At 51.7% G+C, this 19147-nt stretch overlaps 2 protein-coding genes across 3 annotated transcripts in view; both read right to left on the reverse strand.

Moving 5' to 3' along the window:
* The window catches only part of SLC12A5 (solute carrier family 12 member 5), a 36695-nt gene extending 31634 nt beyond the window's left edge, over nt 1-5061 (reverse strand). For both annotated transcript variants that reach the window (XM_031433705.2, XM_031433704.2), the window contains exon 1: nt 4889-5061. In XM_031433705.2, coding sequence (XP_031289565.1) covers nt 4889-5009 — 121 coding nt within the window. In that variant the 5' untranslated portion in view covers nt 5010-5061. The remainder of the gene's footprint in view (nt 1-4888) is intronic.
* Nucleotides 5062-9505: 4444 nt separating this feature from the next.
* On the reverse strand, nt 9506-16644 carry MMP9 (matrix metallopeptidase 9). The gene is made up of 13 exons (XM_031433711.2): nt 16330-16644; nt 15567-15799; nt 15045-15193; nt 14620-14748; nt 14357-14530; nt 13978-14151; nt 13413-13589; nt 13135-13290; nt 12120-12405; nt 11859-11998; nt 11372-11522; nt 11178-11281; nt 9506-9802 (listed from the first exon to the last, which is right to left on the reverse strand). The coding sequence occupies exons 1-13, from the start codon at nt 16465-16467 to the stop codon at nt 9684-9686; spliced, it is 2130 nt and encodes a 709-aa protein (XP_031289571.2). The 5' UTR covers nt 16468-16644; the 3' UTR covers nt 9506-9683.
* Between the last annotated feature and the right edge of the window lie 2503 nt (nt 16645-19147).

The following is a 19147-nucleotide window of genomic DNA, read 5'->3' on the forward strand; positions in this document are numbered from 1 at the left end:
CCCACAGAGAAAACCTAAATCCCAAGGGAGTACAGGTGAAGGCAGGAGTCATTCCTCTTCTCCCAGGTACCCCGTCTGTCCACCCTCACAGACCCCCAATCTCATGAAGCATCTGGGATTCAGGAAATTGTGGTGCTATCCTGTCCTCTGCCCCCAGACTCTGTGTATCTTTGGGCAAAGCTGACTTCCTCTCTCAGGGCTTGAGTATCTCCATCTGTAAAATGAAAGGGTTGGGCTGCATAATCCATAGGCCTTTTTCCCACTCTTAAAACTCTTCATGCTTGCTCCATTTATCTCAGACTAAAGCCACAGAGCTCTTCCTGAGGAGGCAAGGCCAAGTAAAGAGACAGCCCCAAGGGGAGACCCCAGTCCTTTGATTCACAGCCCCCACCTCTCAAGAAGACTGATCCCTATTCTGGCCTCAGGCCAACCCTATGCAGTGAAGCTTTCAGAAAATACATTGCAGGCACCTCCTATACTGCCAGCTAGGCCTTGGCCAGTAAGGTGACACTCAACTCCGAGCCCCAGGAACATGGCTGCCAGCTCAGCACCCTATCTCCACCCGGAGCGCTAGGAAGATCTCAGGCCAGGGGGATCCTCTCATTAAAGATGAGATGCAGAGCTGAGCAGGGTCTTATTTCTAAACTATGAGTCTCTAAAATTCATCCCCCTCCCACTTTATGCTTCTCGGAGAGAAAGAAGGTCAGGGAAGCTGCCTCATAAGTATCAGGATTTGGAACTGGAAGAAACTTTATAAATTCTTTTTACCAGTCCTCATTTGTGGGGAAATTAGAGTCTAGAAAGTCTGGAAAGGTACAGATTTTCTTCATGGGGTGAACTTGTGGCAAACTAGGGGCTAGAATCCAGCTCCCTGACCTCCAGTCCAGGCCCCATCCGCTGAATCAGGAAAAAGAGCTGTTTGGAAGAAACTGGAGCCACCTGACTGGGTTCTTTTTCCATGAAAGGCAGGCAGAGTGCTCCTCCTTATGGCTTAATCCCTATCCACCCTTGTCTCTATATCATTAACCCTACAGTCTAACAGACCCACCCAAGCTCCAGCCTCACAGAGCCAAGGCCATGAACTCTCTTCACTCTTCTCTCCCTGACACGCAGGCCCTGTCCTCCAGACCCAAAACGCAGTGAATTGATGAGTCCGGCACACAGCACACCCCACACATACAAGGCTCGCTGCAGAGCACGTCAACCACCATCGTCTCCGTGGTAACCGGGGGCTTAATTAACAGGCTGCAGCCCTGTCACCATGGCAATCGCACCCCAACAGCCCCCCATTCCTCCACTGATTCAACCCATCTTCCCTCTTTCTCAGTCTAGACCCCCTTCTCACTGTACCCACCCCCATCCCCACCCGACCTGGAGAGCTGGTGCCCGAAGATCAGATCGCTCTGGTTCATTGAGAAGAGGGGAGGGGAGATAAGGGGGATGAGAGGGAGGGAGGGAGAGAGAGAGAGGGAGCAGCTCATCACCATGGCAACTACAGCCCCGTTCCTAACCAGTTTGTTGCCATGGAGATTCCCAGGGCTCACCTTGGGCTGAGGTACTGGGCAGTGAGGTTCTGAGTCCTGGCTTGAGGAGTGGGTGACTGGGAAACTCCTTGGGTAGGCTGGAGATCTCCAGATCAGATATTTATACCAATAATTCAGTGTTGTTCTTCCCAATTTACAGATAGACTGAAACATGAGGTTTGGGTATGGGGGAGGTAGAGAACATGACTCTTCTAGATCATCAAAGAATCTTAGCATTTTTATGTTTAGAAGGACCCTCAGATAGCTTCCTGTCCAATAACTTCTTTATACTCAAGATGGGGAAATTGAGGCTCAGAGAGGGGAAGCAGTGTGCCCAAGGCTACACCACAGAGCCTGAGCTAGAGCATGGATGGGCTACATTGTGATCTTGCTCCATCCCCCTAGCATAAGTTGGCCCCCTCTCACTTCATGGGGACACATCCTAACTCCTATTAGTTTTAACCAGGGCCACACCCTTCCTAGTGCCCTGTCTTCCTAATGAGAAGCTGAGGCACAGCAGAGAGTGGTAGAAAATGATGGGGCAGTAGCTCAGAGTTGTAACAATTTGTCCCAGGTCCACTTCTATCCAGCCAAGTCACCACTGATCTTCCCATGGTACAGATGAGGCAATTGAGGCATGGGAGCTGCAGCCCAAGGTTAGTGGTTGATTCGAGGATCAGCTACTGACTTGCTTCTTTCACCCCCATAAGTTGCATTCCCACCTACAGCTGATTCCCTGGCAGCAGGAAGCACCTCCAGGGGCAAACACCACTTCCTTGATCCAGAATGAAACACAAGGCTCCTATGCAAATAACCTACAAAACCTCCCCCAACCCTTCCTCCACCTTCCACATACTGTCATCTCTCCCCATGGGCCTGGATGAGGACAAGAGGTTGAGAAAGCATCTCCCTGGGGCCAGAGCACTGACACAAGAACAGCTCTGGGAAAGATACCAGCAGACTTTGTGTTCTCCTAGGGAGGCCATGTGCTGGAGGCTGTCTCAGGGCGTAAGAGGTTAAAATTCCCCAAATTACTCTCAAGATGGAACTTCAATAAACTCATGCACACAGGTATCCACCCAACAGATAGACATGGAAATTCACACATCAACATGCCAATCAACACACTGACATACAGTGACATACGTAAGCACTGACTCACTGACTGCTCCACGGGTTAACAGAGCTAGCATGGGATGCCCCTCCTTCAAGACATGCAAAGACCCACACCACCTCTGCCACATGCCCACAGCACTCCAGATTCACATCCAGTTTGCACACACACCTGCACACCCAATACTGGGAGCTGTATTTTACTTCAATATGCAGGATCTTGGAAATGGGAATGGGAAGATTGAGTAATTGCCTTCGGATAAGAGAGAGCCATCTTATTCACAGGCAAGGGGATGGGCAATAGCAGGTGAGAAGGCAGGAGTAGGGGAAGTAGGAACCTACAGCCACTCCCCTTCTCATATGAAGGGCAGTAAGCACCTATTAAGTGCAAGGCTGTGGGCTTGGAATTTGGAACACAGAAAGATATGGTCCCTGCCCTTGAGATGATGGAGACACACAAGTAAATAACTTCCATCCATTGGGACATGTGCTATAATGGTGCAGTGGGCAGGAGAGGAATGTCTGTCTCTGCCTGGAAGTGAGGGAGAGTGAAAAAGGTTTTCAGAAGAGGTTAAATGAGCTATAACTTAGAGTGAGTAGGAGTTTCCCTGGCTAATGGAGGTGGGGAGAACAACATACAGGTATACAGGAGCAGATGAGGGGGGAGTTTGAATGACAGGCTGAATGAAAGGTTTGGCGTTTATTCTACAAGCGATGGAGGAGGGGGGCTTGTGTGGAGAGCAGTTAGGACAAGATTGGAGGCAGGCAGATCAGTGAGGAGGCTGTGTTCTTGGCCATGTGAGAGCTGATGGAGGATTGGACCAGGGTGATGGTGACAGCAGGAGAGATGTGACAAGATTCAGGATAAGTTTGGAAAGTGTCATGGCCAAGACAGGAGGACCAATCAGATCTGGTGAGGTGAGAAAAGAAGTTGAGAATAGCTCCCAGAGTTTTGACTTTTAAATCTGTAAGGATGATAAGGACATTACAGAAAATGAGAAAAGGGGCAGATAGATTATGGGGAAGATTAAGAGAGAAAAGAGCCCCAAAATTCCGAGTGACCACATCCAGGAGGCGGTTTGTTCACGGGACTGGAGCTCTGCGGAAATCTCGGCCTCAGTTTGGTAATCTGTCCAATGAGGGGATTCAACAAATAACCCGCTAAAGGGGTTTTGGTGTAGTTTTGCTGGGGTCAGAGCGAGCTCACCTGCGGCTCAGCAGTGACCCCTGGCGGCCCGGGGAGGCTCTTCCTCCTCCCCGCGCTGGGGCCACTTCAAGCCGATTCTCCAGGCTCCTTCCAGACCTGGCGGGCACAGAGCCAGCGAAGGGACCCCTGACAAGTGCCCCCTGCGGAGAAGACTGTGTGCATACAGGATACTAATTCTTCACCGAAGGCTAGTAGGACTCTTTCCGTCCTCTCTCTTATGTACCCTGCGTGTAACTTCCATTACAAGACCACTGCACTGGGCCCTAAAGAAAGATACCCTCCCCCAGTCCTGCCTGAGCTGGCTCCACGCACTCCTTGTGGAGCTGAAGCAGAGGGAGCTAAGTGAGTCCCCAGGGTCGGGACTGGAGTCCCCACGGGATCCACCCAGGATCTAGCTGCCCGGGGTGGAAACTTCTCTTTCTCCTGTCTCCTTAACGGGATTCCCAGGCGCTGTCCGCGACACCTCCTGGGTGGCTGAGGATTGGAGGATCTGCCCGGCACCAGAGACCAGGAGACCCAGCGACCCGGACTCATTTTCCCTCACGCCCTCAACTCCACCCCTATGCTACTGCCCTACCCCTTCGCTGGTCCCGCCCTTTTCTGCCCCAAAACCGAGCTAATCCTGCCTCCTCCCATTGGCTCCAGACCTACCCCTTAATCACATAGCCCTCCCCTTTCCCTGGTTCCACCTTCTCCCCTCTGGTCCAGCCCCATACCCTAGATAACCCCGCCCCATTACTGAGCTCCGGCCCAGCCCCCTTGGCCCTAACCTCTTCATCATAAGATCCGCCCCTTTGCCTCTAGCCCCACCCTCTTCCCTATGTCCCCACCCACCTCGAATCTGGCCCCTCTTTTCAACATTTCCTCTTCAGCCTTCCCCCATTTCCCTAGTTCCCCGCTTTTCTCTCTTCTCTGGCCCTGGGCTTGCACCCTCTCTCATCATTCCTGGCCCCTTCCCCTCCCAAAAGAAAGCCTGCCCACCATGGCCCCGCCCCTTGTGTCGCCCCGCCCCGTTTAGGCAGGCCCCGCCCCCTGCGGCCTCTACCTTTGGCGTCTTCCCCTGAGAGGCGGCGGGGATCCGCTGCTGAAAGCCGGTGGGACTCTGGGTCAGAGGTCCCGGCAGGCCCCGCGGTGGGCAGCGAAGTGACAGTGAACCTGCGGCTCATGGTGCCGAAAGGGGCCAGGCGGCCGCGGCAGGAACCCGGATCGCACAAGTGGCCGCAGCCGGGATCTAGGAGGCAGAAAGAGCGGATTCCCAGTCTCCGCCGGCCGCCCCCCGCCGGCCGCGGCGCCGCGCAGGGTCCTAGTGCCCGCTGTGCTGAGCGTCTGTATCCAGCCACTTCGCTTTGAGGCCCTGGGTTCTCAATTCCACTGGAAGCGCTTGAGGATCCCACCCACTGCGGAGAGCTATCTTTGCACCAGGGTCCCCAGTGTGTGGCTCATGGAGCTCGGGCCCTCCTAAACACCAGGGTTTCATTCACTCGTTCATTCAACACATCTCGATAGCGCGCCTGTGTTTCGGGTGCTAGGCCCCGGGGGTACAGCATTGGATGAGAGCGACTGGCTTCCTGACCTCGTGTGGCTTACATTCTAATGAGTGAGAGGAGAAAGAGGAGAAAGTGGGCAAACGCATAGATGATATAATTTGAGATTGTGGTATATGTTAAGAAGGAAAAGTAGGGCCAAGGGATAATGACTAAGGGGAAGGACTACTCTAGGGGATGGTCTAAGAAGACGTCTCAGAAGATTTGATGTTTGAACTGAGTCCTCACTGATGAGAAGGAGCCAGCTAAACAAAAGATCTAGGGAAAGAGTGCTCCTGCAGAGAAAATAGCAAGTGCAAAGACCCTGGGGTGAAAAGACACCTAGACTATTCAGGGAGCAGCAAGAAGGCCAGTGTGTCTCGAACAGAGTGAGTGGAGAGGATAGTGATGGAGAGGGAAAGAAAGAGGAGAGGAAGGCAGATCATATGGTCTCTTGAAAGCTTCAGGGAGGAGACTGGATTTTTTTCTAATCTATAAGGGAAACCATGGGAAGTTTTAGAGTAGGGGAGTGATGTAATCTGACTTGCATATTAACAGGATCACTCTGGCTGCTGGGTGAAGACTCTACTAAGGGCAGGAGTGGAAGCTGGGAGTCTGTTAGGAGGCTCCTGCAGACCCCAGGTAAGAGGTGATCATAGCTGGACTAGGGTAGTGCCAGGCATCCAGTTCCAGATATATTTTGTCAGTAGAACCTACAGGATCTGCTTCTGGATTGGATGTTGCATGTGATGGAGAGAGGCATCAAGGAGGACTCCTGGAAACTCTCATGCACTGCTGGTGGGAGTATAGATGGCAAAACCACTTTGGAAAATTGTTTGGTCACATCTGCTAATGCTGAACTTATACATACGCATCTACCCAGCAATTCCACTCCAAGGTCTATGCCCCAAATGGCTGCCCATGTTCACCCGAAGACATTTACAAGAGTGTTCATAACAGCATTATTCGTAACAGCCTCAAATCAGAAACTACCCAAGTACCCATTGACAGTACAATGGACAAATAAGTAGTGGTACATTCATACAGTGGAATACTATACAGTACTGGGAATGAACAATCTATAATTCACAGGCAATATGGAAGTCTCACAAATACAGCACTGACTGAAAGAAGCCAGACACAGAAGTGTACATATTGTAAAATACTATTTAAATAAAGTAGATAACAGTCAAAGTCTATCTTGAGCTATGAGAAGTCATGATGGTAACTCTTGGGGTGAAGAGTTAGTGACTACAAGGGGGCATGAGGGGGCTTTTAGGGTGCTGATAATGTTTTGTTTCTTGATCTGGATGCTGGTTAGACAGTCATGTTCAAACAGTTTGCAAAAATGTATTGAAATGTACACTTATGACAGGTCAGCATCTGTTTTATTATTAAATATTATTTATTTTATTAGAGCAATGGATCTCAACTGGGGCAATGTTGCCCACCAGAGAACATTTGGCAACGTTCAGAGACATTTTTGGTTGTCACAACGAGAGGAGGGTGGTACTGGCATCTAGTCCTGCACCAAGACTGCCTGGCCATGAGTCACAGACTCACCATCACCTCCCTGCACTCCAACCCCCATGTTAGGGCCTGGGGTGAGGAGAGGGAGACTGACCCTGAATGGGTCAAGCATCTGTCTAGGATCCCACTACCTCTTTGAAGAAGCCTCAAACATCCTTCAATGTATGGACAGTTCCCCACAACAAAGACTTACCTGGTCCAAAATGTCAGCAGGGCTGAGGTTGAGAAAACCTGTGCTAGAATAAGGAACTTAAAAGATCCCTATATTTTAGGACCAATCAGGTTTTAAGCTTGACTGAGGACAGATGACGTTGTCTTTTATTAAGGTGGTGACAGCCCGACAGGAGCATGTTGGGAATGTGGAGCCCAAGAGTTCATCTGGACTCGGTAGGTTGAGATGCCCATTCGGCATCTAAGGATCATGCCTAGTCGGCAGTTGAACATCCGAATCTGGAGCTCAGGGGAGAGGTTAAGCCTGGGGATATAAATTTTAGAGTCTTTAGCAGAGAGATGCTATTTAAAGCTGCAGGGCTAGACAAGATCATAGGGACTGAATGTATCCAGAGAAGTCCAAGGATCAAACACAAGGGCACGCTATCATTCAGAGGTTGGAAAGAGGGAGATCCAGCCAGTGAAGTGGGAGGAGAACCAGGAGTGGGGGGTGACCAGAGACCAGGTGAAGAAAAATCTCAGGAAGAAGGGCATTGTCGACTGTGTCAAACAAGCCGAAAGATTATACTGAATGAGCACAAGGAGGTACCCACTGCATCCAGCTACAGGAAGATGGTAGATGGCTTTGAAGAGAGTGATTTCAGTGGAGGAGTGGGGTGGAGCCAGGCTGGAAATGGCTGAGGAGTGAGTGGAAATTGAGGAAGTGGAGACAGTGACTAGAGTCGTACTTTGGGGAAGTTTTACTGTGGACTTGGGTGGGGAATAGAGAAATGGAACAGAACCTAGAGAGAGACAGGGGTCCAGAGGAATTTTAAACAAGCCATATTACAGAACGTTTCTATGCCTGTGGCAGTGTGTCATTCCTGAGCGAGAAATGGGTGAGTTAGGAGAGAAGGGCTCCACCCACAGGAAGCTTAGGCAGAAGTTCTCTGAACCCCTCCTTAAACTCCCACTTGGGCCCTGGGTGTAGAAATTATCAAATCTGACCAAGCCCATCACCTCCACTCACCTCCACCCACCTCCACCAACCCTTCAGTCAAGTCCCTCTGCTAAGCTGTGGGGGTCAAATCCATACTCCTCAGCCTGGCATTTGAACCATCTCTCATTTAGCCAGACCACCATTCCTACTTCAACAGTTCCAGTATCCTCTTTGCTAAAACCACACAGTAGAGTTCTAAGCCATTTCTAGTGCCCCCAAATGTCCTTTGCTTTTTCTCTTCTCCCAGAATTTGCCCCAAGAGCTCACATTCAAATCTCACTGTCACCACTCACCAACTTTGAGATTTCAGGTGAGCTGTGGAATTCTGTGCTGCAGTTACCTCATTTGTAAAATGGGAGGGAGGAGGTGATGGCAAAAGTAATAGTACCTTTAAGGTATGAGTGGTACCTGTCTCATAGGAATGTTTTAAGGATAGGCTGCATTAACACACGTAAAACACATGCAGCAGTGCCTGGCATACAGTCAGTGCTGTACTAGGGGTAGTTCTTACCATATGTATAAAATCCATGTTTTATTTATCCACTGCTTTACTTCTGTGCACTTAGGTTGTTGCCAGTTTCTCACTCTATGACCAGTGCTGCAATCCACATCCTTCTGTGTGTTGTTTTGTGCACACATGGGTGAGGGTTAGAGAGTAGGAACATTTTTAGGTTTAATGATTCTTGGTAAATTACCATCTAAGAAGACTGTCCTACTTGCACAGGAAGGAACTCTTGCTCATCATGTCATCGTGGCTGGGAACTGTTTCCTGACTTCAACCACAACATGCAGAATCACATACACACCACTATTCTAGAATAAAGTGTCACACACTGCACACTGTCCCAGTGTGACCCCCTCCCCAGCAGCCACAGAATCATCACCCTTGTAAGTAAGCTCAACTGTCTGGGGATAAAGCCTGGAATCTGCATTTTAAGCAAAGTTTTTTTCCTTTTCTTTTTTCTTTTTATTTCTTTTTTTTTTTCTTTTCTTTTCTTTTTTTTTTTTTTTTTTGTGGGGGAAGTAATTAGTTTTTTAATTTAACGGAGGTACTGGTGATTGAACCCAGGAGGACCTCTTGCATGCTAAGCACACACTCTACCACTGAGGTATACCCTCCCCCTTAAGTAAGTTTTGAGGGCTCTCTTATGCATCCTAAAGTTTGAGGACCACTGAGAGGTCTTTGAGGACAGAAACATAGTCCAATTCATTTCTCTATCCCCAGTACCCAGCACACAGCCGGCTTCCACGTAAAGGCTCAATAAATGTTTGATGAATAAATAATAGGCTGGCCATTTCCTTGGCTATAAAATAGGACTAATTACATTATACCTTCCTAATAGGAAGGATTAATGTTAATATGTATGAAGTGCTTAGAACACGGGCTGGCACATGGTACGCACCCTGTAGGTTGCATACATACAGACGTGCATTGTACAGACATACATAAATCTGCTCCTCAAGGTTAAAGAATCCAAGTTTATTAAAAAAAATTCCAACAAAATAGGAAGGTGGGAAGAGAGGGCCCAGCCCACCTCCACTCCTCCTTGTCCTCCAGAAAAGACCCACCAGTTTGTACCAAGCAGACTGATCCCCGTGGGGACCCACACTGCAGTGCTGAAGCAGGATGGGGAGCCCTAGTCCTCGGGGCACTGCAGAAGATCAAAGGACACGTAGCCCACATAGTCCACCTGGTTCACCTCATTCCGGGAACTCACACGCCAGTAGAAGCGGTCCTGGCAGAAGTAAGCTTTCTCTGCAAGGGAGAGGCAGGTCCAAAAGGGGTGATTCCAGCCCCCCACATACAAATACAGAAACAGGAGTGAGACCTTCACAATCATCCCTCCTTCCCTTTCTAGATCTTTCCAAGGTTTTCATATGACACCTCTGCCCCCCCCCACCCCGAGATGCTGGAGGGCACAGACCTCCATGTCCAAAGCACAGAGCCTGGCACACAGTCAATGCTCAGAACAACTCATTCAAGAAATCCATTCATTTGGCCAACAAATATTTATCGTGCCAAGCACTGTTAAAGACAGTGGGGATACAGTAGAGAAAAATGCAGTCATGATCTCAGTTCTTACACTCTAGTGGGGTAAGACAGACAGTTAATAAGCAAATGCATAAATAAACGAGATGGATTTTGACAATGGAGAAAGCTAAGAAGGAAATTAAAGTGAGTGATGAATAGGTAATAAGGGTCAGAGAAGGTGGCCTTGGTGCGAAGACCTGAAGGATGAGAGGGAGGCAGCCCAGTAACAATCTGGGGAAAAAACCTTCCAGGCAGAGTGAACAACTGGCACAAAGGCCCTAAGCTGGGAATGACCTTGATGTGTTCAGAGAGCAGCCAGAGGCAGATGAGAGTGGAGCAGAGCAAAGGGAATGACAGGAGTAGTGGGAGGGGATGGGGAGGGGGGAGAGGAGAGAGATCAGATCAGGTCATGTTAGTTTCTTTGACCTTGGAATGGGTCTAGAGTCACCCTCAAGACCATTGCTCTCCACTCCTAACCTCTGCCAGTCTCCCAGAGAGTATTTTAAAGGTATTGGACAACCAGTATGGCTTGGACTAGGGTGTTTGCAAAGGAGGTGGTGAAAAGTGAGTATTTTGGTAGCAGAGTCAACAGAACTTGTCAGCTGATTGAATGTGAGTGGTGAGAAAGAGAAAGCAAGTGTAACTTCAGCTACCTTCCCCATTGTACAGATGGGGAAACTGAGGCTCGGTGAGTAGCAGTGACTTGCCCAAAGACACAACTACGAATTGTCTTAGTCATCACTGTAACCCAAGTGGCAGCACAGTGCCTAGCACATTACAGGCACTTGCTAAATATTGTCTAATAAAGGAATAAGCCTCCTGCAAACGAGGTGTCCTGTACTGTAAGGGAAAAAGCTTCCAGATGGAGAGCCAGGAAATCTGGGTCCTGGTTCTGGTTGTGCTCCTGTGTCCCTGTATGATCTGGGGCCGGTCCCTGCCTCTATAGGGAATTTATCTGTGATGCAGGATTTACCTCAGTCTCCAGGGTTTTTGTTTTTTTTTCTTCTTCCTCAGTTTGACCAGTCCGCTAAGGCAGGGGAGCCTACCATGAGGTATCTAAGGGAGAAATTCTCCCCCGACCCTCGTCCGCAGCCCTCACCTTGGTACTGGAAGATGTCGTGAGTGTTCAAGGGCACCCCGGAGAACATCTGGTCTACGGGGGTGGCGCTCCGGGGATCCACTTTCTGCGTCTTCACATCGAACCTGCAGGACGGTGGCGAGGAGGAAAGTGCTGTGCCGGTGGGCAGGCGGATGGCGCGCGGGCTCCCCCTGCCGGCAGTCCTAGGGACTTACCTCCAGAAGTTCTGCCTGCTGAACAGCAACACCTTACCCTCGGCGCGCGGGAGGGCCCCGGTGACCTGGGGCACCTCCGGTCCCAAGCCTAGCTTGTCCAGACGCCTCGGGCCTAGCACCGACTCGCCTGTGTACACCCACACTTTGCGCCCTGCAGGAGATAAGGGTCACATCGATCTGGGGGCAGGCAGGGGACACACATTTTCTCCGAATGTCAAGAGGGAGAACCCAGCGGGGCCTTTCTGCTCTCTGCGTGCCCTCAGTCTCCGTGCCTAAATTGCAAAGCTGCTTAGTATGATTGTGCAAGGGTGCAGTGAGGGCAGACATTCAGCCCTTGCTAAATTGCATCTACCAGAAAGGGATGCCTTTTTCTAATTCGTACAGGTGACTTATGGATGATCCTCGGTCTTTTGCCTCTCCTAGGTTGGTGTTGGGGAGTGGCGGGGAGGGGAGTGGGAACAGAGGAGGGAGAATGGAAAAAACGAACCAGAGAAGAAGAAAATCTTCTTGGTGAGTGGCTCCTCAAATGCAGAGTCTAGCTTTCGGGGCAGCGCAGGCCACGTGTTCTTGATAAGGAAGGGGCCCTGCACCCAGCGTCCCCCGCGCTCAGAGAGTCTCCAGTACCTCCTGGGAACGTGAAAAGGGAGCGGTGCTGCACTGAACCTTGAACGGAAGGCCAGTGGCCAGAGAGACACAGGCGGGTCCCGCCTCAAGCTCCCTCCTCAACCACACAGCCCTGCCCCCTCACCCGTCCTTGAAGAAATGCAGACGATTGCCGATCTCGGCGATGGCATCGAAGATCTCCACTTTGCAGACATCCTCTGCTGGATCCAAGGGCGCTGTAGGGGCCGCAGAAGGGCCAGCAGTGGGGGGACCTGTGGGACCAGCTGAAGGGGGGCCTGTGGGGCCAGCAGTGGGGCCCTCTGAGGGGCGGGTAGTGGGAGGCCCGGTGACGCAGACCGTCGGGGGAGCCGTGGGCTGGGGTTCAGCTGTGGTGGTGGTTGGAGGCCGTGGTTCAGGTTTAGGGCGAGAACCTGAAAAGAAGCAGGGCTTAAGACACTCGGTACCTACATATCTCAATGCCCATGGAATATCTGCTCCCCCAAGGCCTACCTGGCCCCCAATTTTCTCACTTTAGATGTTGGAGCCTCCCTCCCCCAGCCTGATCGATCCTGGGCACACAGCTTCTTTCACACACTCACTCCCACCCCAAGCTGGTGGGGTTTTTGAGCTCTCAATCTGAGTGCCAAACTTATTGCTAGGAGCTTTATAAATTCACATTAGCTCGCTTGATCTTCAGGTGAAGAAAAACCCTATGAAGTAGATTCTTTAGTATCCCCATTTTTTTAAATGAGAAAATAATACTACTAATAATAAGTGATGACAATAATAAAAATATCACACACTTATGTGGTGCTTACTATATGCCAAGCATTATTCTAAAGCACGTAAACCTTCTAACAACCCATGAGGCAAGTATTAGCCCCACTGTACAGATGAGGAAGTTTAGGGGTGAAGTAACATATCCAAGGTCATCTAGCACAAGTGGCTTTTGAACCTACGTTTGTCTCACTCTAGAGTCTGGGCTCTTATCATCTCCAAGCACTGACCTGGCAATAACTGTACCCATTGGCCCCAGGGTCTCCTGCAGATAAATGCTAGGGTCCTAACTTCCCCCCACCCCTTTCCATTCTCAGAGTACTCCGGGCTGGCAGAGCCCAGCCCTTTCCTCTCCTCCCTCCATCCCTGCCCCATGTCCTCACCATACAGATACTGGATGCCCCTCACATCGTCCTCATGCAGGGGGTTCTCCTCAGTGTAGCTGTACATGGGGTACATGAGCGCCTCTGGCACAGACGAGTGATCTAAGCCCAGAGCGTGGCCGAACTCGTGTGCAGCCACAAGGAACAGGCTGTATCCTGGACAAAAGAAGGAGCCTGAGACGTAAGTCCTGGGCTGAGTTCCCAGACCCCACCATCTCTCCCCCAAATCTCTGCCCCGACTGAGGCCCCCAGCCCCAGAGCCTTGGGACCCTGCCCACCTTGGTCTGGGCAGAAGCCCCACTTCTTGTCTCTGTCGAAGTTCGAGGTGGTGGCACACCAGAGGTGCCCATCATTGCGGCCCTCTCTGGTGCAGGTCGAGTACTCCTTGCCCAGGAAGGTGAAGGGGAAGACGCACAGCTCTCCCGCCGAGTTGCCCCCAGTCACCGTCGAGTCGGCTGGAGAGACCCAGAGCCTCCAGTGAGCCAAGTGGGTGGGTCCAATAAGGAGTCAGGGGACGGGCCAATCAAGGAGCTAGAAAATCCTGGTGGCCTCTTTTAAAAGCCTATGGGGCGTTGCGTGGCAGAGCTGAGACCAGGCTAGGCTGGAGGGCAGGGCCTGGGGATTGGAGACCGGGCTCCAGAAGCAGCAGTTGGGGCTAAAAGATCAAGCCACTGCGCATGCGGTGGCGGTTACTGGAGCTGAGGTGATGGCAGGCAGAGTCAAGGCGGTCCTGAGGACCACCAAGGAGTGGAAAGAGGAACTGATGGGTGGAGGAGCCACGCTCTCGAGGACCAACGCGGAATGAGGGGGCGAGGCTGAATCAGGTAGGTGGGGCAGAGGTACCTCGGGTAGGACAGAAGCCATAGAGCTTGTCCTGATCGTAGTTGGCGGTGGTGGCGCACCAGCGGTAGCCGTCCGAGCGACCGTCGGTGGTGCAGGCAGAGTAGGAGCGGCCCTCGAAAGTGAACGGAAACACGCAGGGCTTGCCGTCGGCATTGCCGTCCCGGGTGTGGAGTCCTGGAAGGGCCACACAATTACCCCAATGTGCCACGAGTTTATTGACCCACGGGCCACCTGTGAACTCCTCCCCTCCTCGCCTCCTTTCACAGATGATGAAACTAGGCCCAGAGAACAGGCCAGTGATTTGCAAGCCTCACAGCACTAGTGGCAGAGCTGGGATTAAAACCCAGCGTCTGGACCCCCGAAGGTGGTAGGCACTCACTCTCGCTGGGGCAGAAACCGAACTTGCGGTCTGTGTCATAGTCGGCCGTGGTGCTGCACCAGAGCATGTCGTCGGAGCGGCCGTCCGTAGTGCAGGCCGAGTAGGAGCGGCCTTCGAAGGTGAAGGGGAAGTGGCAGGCGGTGCCATTTGCGTTTCCGAAGTAGGTCGGAACCACTGCAGGAAGAGGGGGCCAGGGGTCAAGGCGGCTGGTGATGCGCGTGGGAAGGGAAGGGAACGGGGTCTGGGGTTGCTCAGGATCTCACCGACGCCCTTGCCCAGGGACCACAACTCTTCATCATCGAAGTGGGCGTCTCCCTGAATGCCCCCTCCAGGAGGAAAGGCGTGTGCCAGGAGCCCGTCCTTACCATCGAAGGGATACCCATCTCCGTGTTCTGAAGAAACAGGTGGAGAAGAGAGTTAACCACGTACAGTTGCGCAGATTGTGCACTGCCCAAGGAAGCTGAACTGAATGCGGCTAAAATCTCCCCTGCAAACAGCTGCTGAAGACTTGCGTCCTAGCGCTGTACGGCGTCGGGCAGGAGGGGGCGCAGTAAGGGCGAGCTGCAGCCAGGACTGCGGGGACCCGCAAGAGAAAGCCGGGTCCAGGGCCCCCCTCTGCTCTCTTGATGGTCCTCCCTCCCCTGTCCCCGTCCCAGCCCTCCTGGCTTTCCCCTTCTCGAGTTCTCACCCCTAACACCAAACTGGATGACGATGTCAGCTTCGCGGCCGTACACGCGAGTAAAGGTGAGCGGCGTCACGGCGCTCCAGAGCGCGAAGGCACGGGCAAAGGCGTCGTCGATCACATCGCGGGGCAAGTCTTCCGAGTAGTTTTGGATCCTGCAGGGGAAAGGCAGGAGGATAGAGGTCAGAAGACACAGGCAGGGACTGGGGCAGCAGCGACACCCGGTGTCTCAGCGACTTCAGGTATACAAGGCTCCCTGCCCTCCACGCTTTCATCTATAAAGCATCTTCAGGCTCATTTTTCTCCTTGGACTCTCAAAACGGCCCTGGCAGAAGGACTGAGATTGCGAGGTCCATTTCCCCGATGGGGAAACGGAGGCTCAGAGGTGGACCCACTTGCCCCAGGCTGCACATTTCGTGAAACCCATGGAGCAGCCTAAGACGGAGACGTGTTCACCCCCAGGCAGCCCGCGGGGACCCGCCTCTTCCCTCAACTGCCCCCTCCCCTCCGTGGGGCCCGGCCATGCACCAGTAGGTGATGTTTTGGTGGTGCCACTTGAGGTCACCCTCAAAGGTCAGAAATTTGCCCACGTCTGGGACGCCACAGCGCGGGGCACGAATGGCATTCAGGGTGGTGGTGTCCAGTTCGCCAGTCTCTGGCAGGGCCAGGCGCCGCTGGAGACGTTGCAGTGCCCGTCGCAAGGAGTCCTCGTCCTCATTCATTTCTGCCACGTGAGTGTAGCCATAGCGGTATAGATATTCCTGTGGATGCAGGGAGAGATAGAGACATCCCACAGCGCCAAATCCCTTTCTCTGCCTCACTGGGCCAGGACTCCAACCCTCCAAGTGCTCAGGGACTAGCAAAGAGGCATTGTATCCAGGACTTGGTATACTGGATAGCAGTGAGGGTGCCCACCCAAGAATTTCCCTCCCTTCCCTGCAGACATCCTCAGCTCCTTTCCACCCCGAATGCCCCTGGGAGGTGCCAACCTCAAAACTCCTCAGGGTTTACCCCTTTTCACCCCCAGCCCATCCCCACACCAGAACCTTCCAATGCCTGACCATTTCGCATTGCCCATCTAGGAAAACCTCATTAGCCCATTCCCATTCATCACTGTCCAGAGCCTCCATCAGACACCGCCATCCCCTAGTGCCCGATCCTGGACACCTCTGTTCTCTAGACATGCCCATCACCCCCAACATGCCCCCGAAGTATCCCCTGTAAGGCCCCATGCCCTTCCTGGGACTCCTGGCCAGTTCTTCCCAACTCTAGACTGGGGTAGATTGCCTACCTCTGCCAGCTGCCTGTCGGTGAGATTGGTTTGCTGGTCTCCTGGGAAGACCACAAAGGTGGGCTGGCGTGGTCTGGGGGCGGCAGAGCAGCAGCGCAGCACCAGGAGCACCAGAACCAAGGTCTGCCAGGGGCTCATGGTGAGGGTAGCAGCGTCTGGCTGCAGCTGCCCTTGTGGGGGCTTTAACTGAATCAGTGACCCCGCCCCTCCTGGCCAGGCGAAGAGCTGACTCAGGGGATGGTGTGTGTGTGTGTGTGTGTGTGTGTCTGTGTGTCTGTGTCTGTGTGTGTGTGTGTGTGTCTGTGTGTCTGTGTGTGTGTGGCAGCCCCAGCATGAGAAGGCAAAGAAAGGGCTTACACCACCTCCTCTCCCCACTGCCCACAGTCCCTGATGCCGAGTCAGGCAGGACCCCAGACCCACAGGAAACCACAGACCCATAGGGGAAGGACTGGGTTTTGCAAACTGCAGAGCTTGTGAGAACTGTATGAAAGGGAGGGAGGAAGACAAGGCTGGAGGACTCCCAAGCCTTCCATCTGAAGACCCCAAGTGGTCAGCCTAAGGGAAAGAGTTGGAAGATTCCCTGAGGCCTCTTTCTGAACCTAATGATCCCCTTTCTTGGTCAGATCCCCTCTGTGGGCCCCTCCCCACACTCCCAGGCTCTGTCTTCTCTTCTCCCTGAAATCCTTCCTTGACTCAGCTTCCTCTCCCTGCTCCACCTGGGGGCAGAAGGAGTGGGCTCTGCTAGACAGGAACTGGGAAATTCCACAGGGGCAACCCCCTCTCTGAATCCTTCAGGATAGTAAAGGGGGGAGTTCATGACATCTGGAGGCCAGCAGACATGGCTTCCTTCAGTGCTTTGGGCAAATGTTGTCACCATTCTGTTTCCTCAGCTGTAAAAAGAGGCCCTTTGTCCCTAAGTTGATGTGAGGATAAAATGAGATCAAACACATAAAATACTTAGTATAGTGTATGTGGCAAGTATGAAGGAGACGGCTTTTAATTACCTGAGCCAAGACCGTGATTCTGACTTGGAGTCAGGAGACTGGGGTCTTGGACTCTAATCAGCTGTGTGACCTAGAGTAAATGCCTTCCCCTCTGACTCTTCAACTGCAAACTCAGGGGTGGTGGGTGGTGATCTCCAGGAGCCCTTTCACTTCTCCACTCAGCACAACTCCAGCCCCAGTTATCACCACCACTATGCCAATAACCAGGATCCTCCCTCCCTCCCTTCTTCCCAGCCTGCCAGTGTAAGGCAGGATCTGTACTTGCCTTCTTCAAAGCATTATTTGGGAAGGACAACAGCAACATGCAACAAGCTGTGTTTAAAGAGCTTACTATATGCCAGGCACTTTGTGTGCTTATCTAATAAATAAGTCTGGGAGATGGAGACAGGTAACTTCCTTTACAGGAAAACTGAAGCACCCAGCTCTGCCATCTCCCTGCTATGCGACCCTGGACAAGTCACTTTACCTCTGAACCAGAATAATAATGCACTTTTTGAGATTCACTGTGTTGAGTATTGTGATAAGTTCCCTGTAAGCATCTCATTTCATCACCACAACTCTGTGAGGTATGTTTAATGAGTACCCCTCCCATTTTCAGAGGAGGAAACTGAGGTTCAGAGTAGTTGAGGAACTTGGCTATTAACAGTGAGTGAATTACACAGAATCAGAACTCAGGTCTAGGGCTGCCTGGTTCTGAAGTTTTTCATCTTTATTACCATTTACAGGGAACTGAGATGTCCAGGGGTTGGAGGGGATGGATGGGAATGGGATGGGGGGTGCTTAAAACCAGGACCCTTCCTCCCTAATCCTCTGCACCCACTGAAAATCCGAGAGGAGGCTCATGTCTTTGGGGAATCAGAGGTTAGGACAGGGGACCCAGGGGAACTATATTCCAAGCTTCAGAGTTTGGGGTCATAGAAAAATATGATTTTAGAGATGGAAGCAAAGAGACTCCCCAGTCCAGGGGATCTTCATCTGAACCACCCTCAACAGGCCATCAATTGTACAAAATGCCATATCTATGTATTTATGTCACATTTCTCAAATTTAACCCAATTGATATTTGGGACAGAATAATTCTTTGCTTGAGGAGCTTATCCTCAAGGATGTTTGGTAGACTCCCCAGCCTCTACCCCATGCCAGCAGCACCTCCTCCTGCCAGTTATGACAACCAGAAATGTTGCCAAACATTACCAAATTTTCCCTGGGTGGGTGGGAGCGCCAAAATTGCTCCCAGCTGAGGACTGTTGATATATGTTGATTTTTCTATGTAAAGAGTCCAAAGCTTTTATCATATACTCAAACCATTGATCATGGCCCTCAAACCTTTAAAGATCATTTACTCGAGAAATATTTGTTGAGTTTTTATGGGCCAGAATTAGGAATACAGTAATGGCCAAGATAGGCTTTGTCCCTGTGCTCACGGAGCTGAAATCTAGTTGGGGAGAAATTGAATGAGTAATTAAGCACTGGAGAGACAATCAGCATAAGAGGGAGGTGTATTTATCTAGTCTAATTACCATGCAGATGAGGAAACTGAGGCCCAGGGCAGGGAATTTACCTCTCTGAGGTCACAGAGCAAGCCAGGGACAGAGTATGTGTGGGGTTGGGGGGCAAAAAGGAGTGGTAGCTAACAGCCTGTACTGTGGAGATTAGCTGAGAAAAAAAAAAAGGAGCTCTGGCACCAACTTACTGTGTGATCTGAGTAAATGACAGAACTCAGTGCTTCGGGTTCCCCATCTGTAAAATGGGGGCAATAATGGTGTTTACCTCATGCAGCTGCCAGAACCAACTGAGTTAACAGAGTGCCTGGC

Source organism: Camelus dromedarius, chromosome 18 (assembly GCF_036321535.1).
Source record: "Camelus dromedarius isolate mCamDro1 chromosome 18, mCamDro1.pat, whole genome shotgun sequence".
Lineage (NCBI taxonomy): Eukaryota > Metazoa > Chordata > Mammalia > Artiodactyla > Camelidae > Camelus > Camelus dromedarius.